The sequence below is a fragment of the Pseudochaenichthys georgianus genome, chromosome 12 (assembly GCF_902827115.2).
Source record: "Pseudochaenichthys georgianus chromosome 12, fPseGeo1.2, whole genome shotgun sequence".
NCBI lineage: Eukaryota > Metazoa > Chordata > Actinopteri > Perciformes > Channichthyidae > Pseudochaenichthys > Pseudochaenichthys georgianus.
In genome coordinates this window covers 18,149,627-18,160,980 of record NC_047514.1, presented here as the reverse complement: position 1 = coordinate 18,160,980, position 11,354 = coordinate 18,149,627, and the positions used below count along the sequence as shown (strand labels likewise).

Below are 11,354 nucleotides of genomic sequence, written 5' to 3'. Positions count from 1 at the left end.
TATGTATACAGTGTGGTTTCAACACGATCTTTGTGATTCATAATTTACTAGATTAAATTACAAACGTTATCTTGCTGTTTTAATCCCCTTCAGAATGTACAAAAGGATATATATATATATTGACAATTTGGTGGTAATGATGTAAAATGATTTACATTAATTAGCAAATATCTTCCTTTGTTCTGACCTCTAAACTACTGTTACAAGCAAATTAATTTGCAATAGTTAGAGCTAAAAAGGTAGGGTGATATGTCTTTCCCAACCACCGACATATTCGCTCAGGTGTGATTGTGTGCAGGGCCTCAATAACTAGGCAGGTGACCGGTGATCAGTCAGGATCTCAGCTATAGCTAATTCTCTCACTGAAGTTGGTTCTCTACCGTTACCCATAATTCATATTCATATTTTTGTCACATCCCAACATTTTTTTTCTCATGTGGCCCTTACCCTCTCCGTAGTAACACACATACACACAAAAAAACAAAAAAAACAATCGACAGTGAAAACCATGGTGTTCTATTTTCATTAAAACAGCCAATTATACCCATTCCCAGGAAATTGTTTCATAATGCTTTTTAGTGGTGGTGAAATAAGTGAAACAACAATGTACCAAATACTAATTGGAAAATGAAGGTCCAGCATTCTCAGTTTGAGAAAGATAATGATTAAAGTACAGAGCTATTTTAATTATATCTTTATAAGTTTGACAATGTTAATATATTATTTATATTATTTATGTAACATTTTCCATCATCTTTACATTTACAATAAAAATCCATGTTGATTATGTTAAAGATTTATAACAACATTTTATTTTGAACATAAGGATGGGATGCACAGAACATAATTATCTTTCCTTCAAGTCCAAAACTAATAAACATAATGGTTCATCATCATCAAAAAATTCAATTGGTTTATTGTAAAATGTTAACAGTCACTGTAAAAATGTTGTCCAAAAATAAATTATGAGGAATGCTACTTCTTTCATAAATGTTACGTATACGTTGCTCTTATCATACATAACCATAGTACATAACCTATGTTTACAAAAAAGTGTTTGTTTACATAAACCGGGCATGCGCAGACGCGACTACTTAAGCCCCTCCCCGAGCAGTGACGTGTGCACACAGATTGCACAAGAGGCTTCTAGCTGCCCTCTACCAAACTGCGACATTCGTCTAAATTGTCAACATGGCGGGTACCGTTGTTAAAACATGTCTCAGTCCTCTGGCTCTTCTCACAAGGAGGCTCTCAGCTCCGGAGTTCATCACCCAGTGCTGCTACCACAAGAAGGTAAAACACTTATTCTAGCCTCACCATGGGGAGAGTTCACTTTATGCTAGCTGCTGTTTGGCTAATGTTTACTCACTATTACCACTAGCTTGGAGTAGTAGCGGCTTAAATGGAGTATCATGAGAAACGGGGTTACATTGCTCATACAATTAGAAACAGCTGGTTAACCACCGACAGCGTTATGTTAACAACATGGTTACATGCTAGCTTGTCTGTAAATCAGGACGTCACTAATCTAATCAGCTGGCCACTGCCAACACTTTAATACTTGAATTACATCTGATTAATGAGCTTTATTCAGAGTGCTAGAAACCTGCAAATCTTCTGTTATATAGCCTTCCTTAGGAAAATGTGTGTTTTTGTTCTTGATGCAATGCAGCATCATAAACATGTCGAGTTAATCCACATGTTCAGTTTGGGTTTCATTGTGCAATGTGATCCTCTGATGCAACATGGAGAGAGTGATATAATCGATTTATAATATACTATTGGTAAACGGCATCTCTCTAAATGTTTAAAACTGCTAAGGCCTATACCTTTTTGTTTCACCTGCTTTTATTTGCTGTGACGTACTTAGCTTTACATTTAGCATAATGGTTCTGCATCTTCTAGCATTTAAAGATGTAAACAAAAAATATCCTTAAAAGATCATAAAGTAATTTGTTTTAAATAAGCAATTCTAAACAAAAATAGTTGAACATATTTTTTCTTGAAAGGTCATACATTTGTGTAACTACATTTTAAGGACAAACATACTATGATAAAGGGTGCAAATGTAAGGCTTTTTTAAGGTTATTTTGTGATACAATCTCATACACTTTATGTTGTGAAAGTCAGAGTGACTCAGCAGAATTAGGGGGAGGAGGGCAGGATGCAGCAGTTTATTTAGTTGACATTGAAATCTGGTCCTAATCTGTTTATTCCAATGTCTCTTACGTAATGGTAAACACTTGCAGTTGTATAACAGAGATGCTCATTACATCTGTTATACATTTATAACAGTATTGTGGAATAATGTCATCAAACAGAATCAGAAATAATTTATTTATCCCCAGGGGAAATTAGATTTTGTTAAAGTTGCTCAATTTTCCAACAATTGTTATGTCAAATATGTATTTTATTGTGAACTTGCTAAAACTGAATTTGACATTACTCTCGTTTCTTTCTGTAGGTGGTAGATCATTATGAGAACCCAAGAAATGTGGGCACACTGGACAAAAACTCCAAGAATGTAGGGACTGGTTTGGTTGGCGCTCCAGCCTGTGGAGATGTTATGAAGCTCCAGGTAAGTTTGTCACTAAGCATGGATGGATTACACCCTTTATTTATACACACAGCCATTAAGACTGATTTATATTCACACATTTAAAAGTGCTTAGAGGAACGACACACTGCACAGAGATTACATTCGTCTTTACCAAGATGATGGTACTATGTCTTATATTATTTATTTATGCATTGCTATAAAGCATTTCCTTAGTTATTTTTTTAGAAACAACACAGAATGTAATTTAGTTGAACAGTAGCAGGAACCATTATGGTAAGCCACTGGTATAAAAAGGGAATTGTTACTTGTATGTTTAAGAACAGGATCATTATCATTTACTTATACAATGGAGTACTTTCTTCCTTTGGCATTTGATTAAATTCTCATTTGGACAGATTGAGGTGGATGACCATGGGAAGATTGTGGATGCCAGGTTCAAAACGTTTGGCTGCGGTTCTGCCATCGCCTCTAGCTCTTTGGCCACCGAGTGGGTGAAGGGGAAATCTGTGAGTGAACACATTAAGGACACTTGTCTGCCTCTGGAGATTGTGTCCTGTATTTCTTTTTATCCTCTTTTGTTGAAGTGTTGGTTACTTTATCTATCTGCTTTTCTTTTAAGGTGGACGAAGCTTTGACAATTAAGAACACTGACATTGCCAAAGAGCTCTGTCTTCCACCAGTGAAACTTCACTGCTCCAGTAAGTTTTGAGAGCATTTCTCATTATATTCTTCCTTTCCAAACTATTCCACACATGTATGTATGTATATCTAATATGTCTTTCTCCTCAGTGCTTGCAGAGGATGCCATCAAGGCTGCCCTGGCTGACTATCGCCGCAAACAACAGGACGACCAGCAGGAGGCAGTGAGGGCCAGCGTTTAAACGCAGCGCCTCACAGTGAGCTGGATGACCACTGGTTGCTATCTGCTGCCAAGAGGAGAAGTAGCAGTAGTCCAACATCCTCAATTCCCTGTAGTATTGATGAGGCACACCTAATATGTTGATGCACACCATCGTCAACCCTCGTAGCAGTATAACAACAGGCTTCCGTGCTCCTCTAACCCTGCATACTGTATCGTATAGCCTGTCACGTAAACGCACAATGTAAACACTGTTTGGGCTGTTGATACAAAAGTTAGCCTTATTTTTGGGATTGTGTTTGGGGTGTGATGGAGTTAATGATGAAAGCTAAGAGCTGTATCCTATATGCACCCTAAGCACTGACCTTTTGATATGCAATAAAGTAAAGTGGCTTGAAACAATGAAAGGGTCCATTTGTTTTAAGTGTTATTTATGGTTGCTTAGTAATGCTTCCTTGACAGTCTGCAATAAAAGTATCTTGAAGCCAAAACCTCTTTTTGGGAAGTGGTTTTCTTTACCGGTCTCATTTTAAACCATGTATGTACTGATCTGTCAATACTTTTGCAGAAGTACATAATATTTAGGACGTACATTGTTGAAGTTATTACACACGTGCTTAACGAAACGTTCTGAACCAGATTTTAATGTAGTTGTGAGTCATGTTTGGAATATTGCAGGAAATAATTGTCCAATCTGAGCAAAGCAACAGCCTTCAGTCTGCACCTTCCCTGCACTTAATATTAACATGCAAAAATGGCTGTGATTGAAATGTGTTTTAAGTTGAGTGATTGTCATTCCTGGAGTCAAAGCTTTAATGTCAGTTTTCCAGAATATTCAGAAGGCAGTTTTCTCTCCTGCGATCAGCTGAAGTGAAGCCGAGTCATTGTGGATAATCATAGAGGACGGCCGGAGACTCCTGCCAGTCAAAGGCTCCTGTGGACCCTCTTCTTCTGGAGGATTCGTCTCAGGGCCTCCTCCTGCAGCTGCTTCACTGTCAGAAAGCTCACACAGCTCCTTCTCCTCGGGGAGAGTTGGAAGCAGCTCCTCCAGGATACTGCCATCTGCCTGAGAGCTGTACTCAGGACTCTGGTCTGCTACTTTCTCACTGGGTTCTCCTCCCTCTGCAGCATCGACACCTTTATTTGGTGTACGCAGCCTCTTGGCAGCCATCATGATGTCCGCCTGGAGCTGCCTGTGAGAGTCCACTGGCTCACTTTCCTGCTCAGGTACGGGTTTTTCTGGCACTTCATCAAAGATCTTAGCTCCTCCGGTTTTGTCCATGTGGTCCACGTACATTTTTGAGGGGAAGGCGGACGGGTAGTAGGCATTGACTTTGCGCTTGCGGCTCATTATGATTGCTCCACAAATAATGAGGAGGACAAGAAGGATGAAGGAGCCTCCTACAAGTATAAGGAGCATGTTCTGCAGCAGAAAGTCCACCGCTTGAGTCAGAAAGGCAGTTTCCACATGGACGGGGCCAACAGGTGTGGTCTGGTACTCAGAGGAAAGGTGGCCAGTGGTTTGATACTCAGGGGAAAGGTTGTCAGTGGGCAGAGAGGAAGTTAAGATACTGATTTCTTCCTCATCTGTACTTCCTTCTAGAGGACTGTAAAAAGTAAATGGGTTGGCCAAGCTGCTGCTGATGCAAAACACCACGCAGAGACCGAATAGATGAAGGGCCATCGGGAGCATGGTTTCCCCTCAGGATCTGTAAATAACAGTGAACAGACATATCAGTGCCATATGTGAAGATACTTTTCATACCTCATGTATTGACTTTTCATGTGATTCACAGAGCTGAACATCTGTTTTTATGAAACATAAATGCCTGGTAATCCATTTAAAAATAAAATGCATCCTGTTCTAAAGGTATTTCCTGAATCCTCAAAGACCTTTCTTAACATCTGGCTGGAAGGATATTCCCTCCACTAAAGAAAGTTGCCAGGAGTCACATATCTATGCTCAATTTGCAAGTGACACCACATTTAAATCGTTTTTATTATCAGTTGTATTTGTCTAAATAGTTATATTGGATTAGTTCATGTTATTTTCTTTCACAAAAGTTGCAAATGCCTTCTGGTGTTGGCCAAACACATACTAAACTCTGTAACTTAAATGGACATTAATACATATTGGGATTATCACAGAATTATGATAAAAAGCATTGATCCATTTGGTAATATATCCATAAATACTGCCTCTAACCAATATTCTATACTGTACATATCTCTGCAGCATATCCTACGGTGGCCACCTTTTACGCAATTTCACCTGATTGTACCTTGTTACTTCTTCATCAAAAATGTAAATAAATTGGCTTTATTCCATCTCAGCCCTGAACTATTAGAAACAACGAGTGTACTGAGCAAACATGCTGTACAGTAGCAGAAACCCAGTGTACAGAGTTACAAATATTAAGTAAGAGCATATTTTCCCATTTAACCGTTGTGGTAATGGCTAGCATATATAGTAGACGATGCCAAATAAAACCAAAAACTATCTGCATGGATATCCTGAAAGGGGTACGAGTGTTAAGGTGTTTCTGTCTTTCAATTTGGGTGACCTGACCCTTTAAACCCTGCTGTAATGTTTTAGTTGGATCACAACCAGCTCTCTGCACAGTCTTGGCTGCAGCTCCAACACTGTTATCCTCATGCTGCTCCAGATGTGTGCAAGCTGGGCTACATGAGGCTCTGTCTCATTCAGTAAAAGGGGAGTGGGATGTATTTTATTTTAAGCATTAATCACAAACTTAACCCAACCAAATATACATGGCCACACATGTCTGAGTAGTCAGACACATACAGACATAAGGCATACACATGGAAGAAATAGTCCCTTGCTAAAAGGAACTCTGACCTAGATTCTGACTTGAATGTCGTACAAAATATTGTCTCTTGACTTTTAATAGCCATTAATAATACTTCCTGAGGGTTGATGCTGCCCTGAATGCATCATGATGCTGTCACATCAGCCACTTTAAATTCCCAATTCCAAGAAACCTCCAATGTCTCTCCAAAAAAAACAAATCAAATGTTGAAACATTTTACTCACCACCCACTGTGGCAGGAGAAGTCTCTCTGTTGGAATCCCCTCTGAGGGATGATGTGTGAAACCGGTCTGGAAAAAATAAACTATGAGGGACAGACAGCACGGCAAAGAGTTACAAATGCTCGGCGAGCCACGCCACTTCTGTAGTTTCAGATTTCAGGCTGGAGGTTTGTCTGGATAGTGCCTCTCCACTGTTCTCCTCCCCCTTCAGACTCCCAGTGAGTGTCTGAGCTCTGCGGCCTTCACACAGATTGTTCTCGTTAGGTAGGAGTTTATAAAGTGCTGTGGGGGGCAGGGACCCCTCTCCTGTGAGGCTAACAAGATGTGCATGGCATAGACATAATGACAATGAAAAACATCACAAACAAACACTGGAATGTCATTAACTGCAACATGTGTTTCTCCTTTTAATATCTCTCTCCATGATTTCTGCAGGAGAAGCCACTCCGTGACAGTCTGGCCTTATCTTCAAAGCTCAGCCTCTGACAGTGATAACTAACAGCAGGCCCGCTGAGGCAAAGAGAGTCAGAGAGCAGATTGTAAGAGTGACTGGCTAATGCAGGAAGAGGTTAATGTTTCCTGTGTGGACAAACCCCCGTAACAGTCAGGAGAAGGGGGATTTTTCTCCACAGGAAAGCAATTAAACTCTCAGTGTGTGTGTGTGACCACTTTAGGGGGAGTGTGACCGCCTATGAGAGGGCCATACAAGCGATTGTGTATGTGTGTGAATGCATTTTGGCCACTTCTGCTGTGTCTGAGATCAGGCAAGGCAAGTCTAGCTTTATATGGTCATTAGGAGCATGAGATGATGTCCTGCAAACTCCAAGTTTACATTTGTCTCAGCTCTGTTGATAGTCACCAGTCACTGTTTCAGTTGCACATAGCTCACTGTGAACCCCCCCCCCCCTAATAAGCATTCAGGGCTCCGTTTTCTTTTTGCAGGAAGGGAAGTGAATATGAAATCCAGTCCAGCATAGGAGAGAAGCCTTTCATAACATAGGGAACTGACTTGTTTCAAAGAACACCATTTTATTGTGATTGTTTACCATTTAGAGACAAATGCGGACTTGAAACACCTTTAATATTGAACAAATAGCTGTTGTTTTCACTGGAGATCATCATACATTATTAGCCCACAAGTTTTTCTTAGTCAATAAAGTATAATCTTTTTCAAATAATTTCCTTAGAAGTTGTTAGCCCCAATTAAAGCTGTTACCAAATAACAAATTCCCATTAAATAAAAAACATAGTGTAACTAAGACTCTTATTTAGGCATTACATTTAGTAGTACTTTCAAGAAATTCATTTGGATATCAGCACAAAACTAACAAAGTAAAGAGTGTCAGAAAATTGTTTCCATGTGTCCCAAAATAGTACTATTAGGTGATACCAAGCCAAGGTTAAGCATTGCCAAACTGTTAAATGAAGCATTCTTTTAATAAGTTATCATAATATACAAGCTGCATCTCTACACCCGGATAAACAAGGCACATACAGTTTACCATCAATCATACAGTGAAGCCCTAGTGCTACCAGAATAGCATCTGTAAACTGAACAGTGTCTGTGAAGACTAATCCCTTGACAAAACAAGCCTTCCTGTCTCCTGTTGCTAAGTGAAATACCGTTAGGGCTCAGCTCCGGATGTAAACAAAAAACAGTCTTTGATCAGTGTCTTCATCCTGAATTGACTTAAAGTCTCTTGTGGGCAGGTATAAAAATATGCAAAATGTCACAACTCTTGCCTAGACATTTGATGGCCTGGACAAACGCCAGATATGCTTAATGGTGCATTAACACGAAACAGTGACTGTTTTGGTTTTGTGTGTGGTTCCTATGTCTGTTCCTTCGCAGCGATAGAGCATGCAGTCAAGCCAAACCACCAACATCCAACTGGAAGCATGCTTCATGCAACTGTTTCCACTTTACAGAGATCATAACCATTAGTCCAATCTGAAGTCTGATTTTAATAATAATAATTCACTCTAAACATAGCGGTCATTATCTGGAAGGAAGCTGCTGAGAGTGAGGTTGTCTCCTTCGTCCTCATCGCTGTCCTCCGCACCGTGCATCACCAGGACTCCGTTAGTGACTGCATTGCGTTGCCTCGAGTACGTGTAATCCCTTTCAGGCAGCAGGGACGAGATGCAAATCATCTCTGTGGCCGGCTCAGGCTTCTTCACGTTGTATTTCCTTGATGACAGCCTGGTGCAGAGGATGATGGTAGTAACCATGAAGAAAGTGGCCAACGCAGCCAAGGAGGAAATGGCGATGAGACAATGCTTCACCAAGCCCCGGGTGGAGCAGGGTTGGGCCTCGGTGCTGGACGGGCTCTTTGAGACTTCACAAGGTGCTGTGGTAGTTACCGGAGTTTGTTTGGTGGTTGGAATTGGTAACCTTTTGGGTACACAAGCAGGAAGGGCAGAGACATTGGTGGTGGTGGATACATTGGTTGGGGAGACATCGGTTGTAGAGAAGGTGGATGGGGAGACATTGGAGGAAGAAATATTGGTGGTAGATACATTGGTTGGGGAGACTTCGGTGGTAGAGATACTGGAGTGGGAGCCATTGGTTGGAGAGACATTGGTGGTGGAGACCATGGTGGTGTACATATTGGTGGTGGAGACATCGGTGGTGGAGACATTAGTTGGAGGGACATTGGTTGGAGAGATGGTGGTTAGGACAGTGGTGGTGGACACATTGGTGGTGGAGATGGGTAAATCGGTGGAGAATGAGTTGGTGGGGGACTCAGCAGTTGACCTCAACCCTGCTGTGTCAGGAATATGTGACGTGGAGATGGGTGTTGTCTCAGAAACGGGCTGAGACGTAGAAGAAATCTCAGTCATGGTGGTGGATGTGGAAATGGTTGTAGGAGAAGCTGAGGGACTGACGAGGGTCTGGGTAAAGACTGGACCCTGAGCAGTATTAGCAGGAGAGGTGGTGTAAGACAACTCGGATGATACTTCAAGCTTATGGGTGGAGGTAGGCTGCGGCGAAGACTTTGCCAATGCTACAGAAGGTGTTAAAGGAGCACTTATATCGGTGGTGGTGGTGGGTGATTGTTGATGCGTCTGATCCTCTGTAGGTTTAGCTGCCTCTGAGCTTGTGGTGTGGGACGGATGTGCTTCCGCTGAAGTTGTGCCCTCTGCTCTGGAGGTTTGAAGCAGTTGTGGAGCTGAGTTGTTTGTTGTTGCTGCTACAGAGGTTATAGCAACCAAACCAGAGCTGTCACTTCCGCCAGTGACGATTTTCATTTCTCCAGTGGGCATCACAGTGGTCTCTGCTGGTGCATTTGTAACTCCTGTAGGTTTGTGAGTTTGAATATGAGGTACATGTGGACTGGTCATCTGCTTGGTTGTCTTGTCTGGTTCAGGAGTTGAGTTTATTTCCGGGATGGACACACTCATAGACTCCATGGTAAACAAAATAGAAATTCCCCACAGTAAGGCCAGATATGTTTTCATGTTGAGTAGCACCATTGTTGTTTCTGAAATGACAGAAAGGATTACAATTTAGCTTTGTTGATTTAACTTGACATTGTGGTAAAAAGACACAAAAGTAGAAAACATGTGTCATGTGTGCGATAGTGACATTATGGGGACATGGTCATGCGTCTTTCTCCACACCCATTGCTACATTTTTAGGAAAGAACTACTGCATTTTGAGAGTACATTTGAAACATATTTAAAAGGAGTCTACACAAACAGAATCTACTTTCAAATGTTTTTGTATATGTAAGTGGTGTAACCTGAAGCAAAGGTTACAAAGTCAGATGTATGAAGTAAATAACATATATAAATTAACCTTCTTTCAGTGAATATCTTAATAGAACAAAAAGCCTTTGGAGAGCAAGTTTAAGACGCTATTCTACACCATTACATAAAAGAAAATAGTAGATCTGAAAGCAGAAACGTATCACCAAAACTAAGATATTAACTGGTCAGTGTCTTACCTCGCTGCGGATTAAGCACAGGGATGGACGCGAGGGTACAATCAGACCAAAGTTCATCTCATTTCAGCCTCTCAAGAGAACATACATCGAGCAGACATGCCGTCTGTAGCACTGCATGATAGAAGAAACAGGAAATGTTCACTCACGGTTTTTTTTAACGCCTATGTACATTTTCAGATGGACTCAGATAGATACAGATACAAACACTCCCCTTCGAAACGCGACGCTTCAGTTGCATCAGCAAGGAAGTCGGATGTATCAGAAGAATCTTTTAATCTTCGCACATCAATTACATTTTTCAAGATCTTCTATCTAACATTTTAAGAAGAAATGTCTTACCTCATTATTGGAAAGTTAGGGGGAGCTCTGGTTAGGATGGTTGCTCTGCTTGTACTTTTTATAAAGTAGTAGGAAGTACTCAGTTCTGTAAACAGATCATTCTCGCATGTCAACTTCTGATCACACTTCTGTTTAAGATCGGAGCTTAATGTGTTTAAAAACAACCCAAGGCCACAGTGAAAGATCACCAGCTACACAAGAACAATTCAACAGATAATCATTATAAGATTGATTTAGTGCTCTGGCTTAAGGACATTTAGCAAAGACAGAGAAAATGCACAGCTTGGACTCACCCTTTTGTATCCTGTGAGGAAAAAAGAGATGTTCAAGTGGGGCAACTGTAACTGTCACTTCCTGTGTCACTGAGTCATATTGAGATGTGGTTGATGGAAAAAAAAACTGTTGTGGTTTAGAAAATAAAAAAAGTTATATTAAGATAAACTTCTGCTGCTTAATAATACCGACACTCTATATTTTCTGTGTTAAGTGTCTCAATGCTAAAGATCATACTATACAAAGGACCATAGCTAATGACAGAAGTCATGTCCACAATTTTGTAGAAGTGCATTCTTTTCTCTTAAGGAAAACATGTTT

At 40.7% G+C, this 11,354-nt stretch overlaps 3 protein-coding genes across 4 annotated transcripts; 1 reads left to right on the top strand and 2 right to left on the bottom strand.

Moving 5' to 3' along the window:
* Positions 1–1,113: 1,113 nt before the first annotated feature.
* iscub (iron-sulfur cluster assembly enzyme b) lies at positions 1,114–3,910 on the top strand. The gene is made up of 5 exons (XM_034096400.2): positions 1,114–1,293; positions 2,465–2,578; positions 2,956–3,066; positions 3,180–3,258; positions 3,350–3,910. Exons 1-5 carry the CDS (start codon positions 1,192–1,194, stop codon positions 3,439–3,441), a joined length of 498 nt encoding a protein of 165 aa, XP_033952291.1. The 5' UTR covers positions 1,114–1,191; the 3' UTR covers positions 3,442–3,910.
* A 133-nt stretch (positions 3,911–4,043) lies between these two features.
* On the bottom strand, positions 4,044–6,723 carry tmem119b (transmembrane protein 119b). The gene is made up of 2 exons (XM_034096399.1): positions 6,475–6,723; positions 4,044–5,128 (listed from the first exon to the last, which is right to left on the bottom strand). Exon 2 carries the CDS (start codon positions 5,110–5,112, stop codon positions 4,255–4,257), a length of 858 nt encoding a protein of 285 aa, XP_033952290.1. The 5' UTR covers positions 5,113–5,128; positions 6,475–6,723; the 3' UTR covers positions 4,044–4,254.
* An 810-nt stretch (positions 6,724–7,533) lies between these two features.
* LOC117456455 (uncharacterized) lies at positions 7,534–11,075 on the bottom strand. 2 transcript variants are annotated; one of them, XM_034096350.2, is made up of 3 exons: positions 10,761–11,075; positions 10,422–10,532; positions 7,534–9,956 (listed from the first exon to the last, which is right to left on the bottom strand). In XM_034096350.2, the coding sequence occupies exon 3, from the start codon at positions 9,946–9,948 to the stop codon at positions 8,455–8,457; it is 1,494 nt and encodes a 497-aa protein (XP_033952241.1). In that variant the 5' UTR covers positions 9,949–9,956; positions 10,422–10,532; positions 10,761–11,075; the 3' UTR covers positions 7,534–8,454. The 2 variants fall into 2 exon arrangements, with proteins under 2 accessions (XP_033952241.1, XP_033952242.1); XM_034096351.2 differs by having other exon boundaries at positions 10,422–10,845; positions 11,054–11,069.
* Positions 11,076–11,354: the final 279 nt, after the last annotated feature.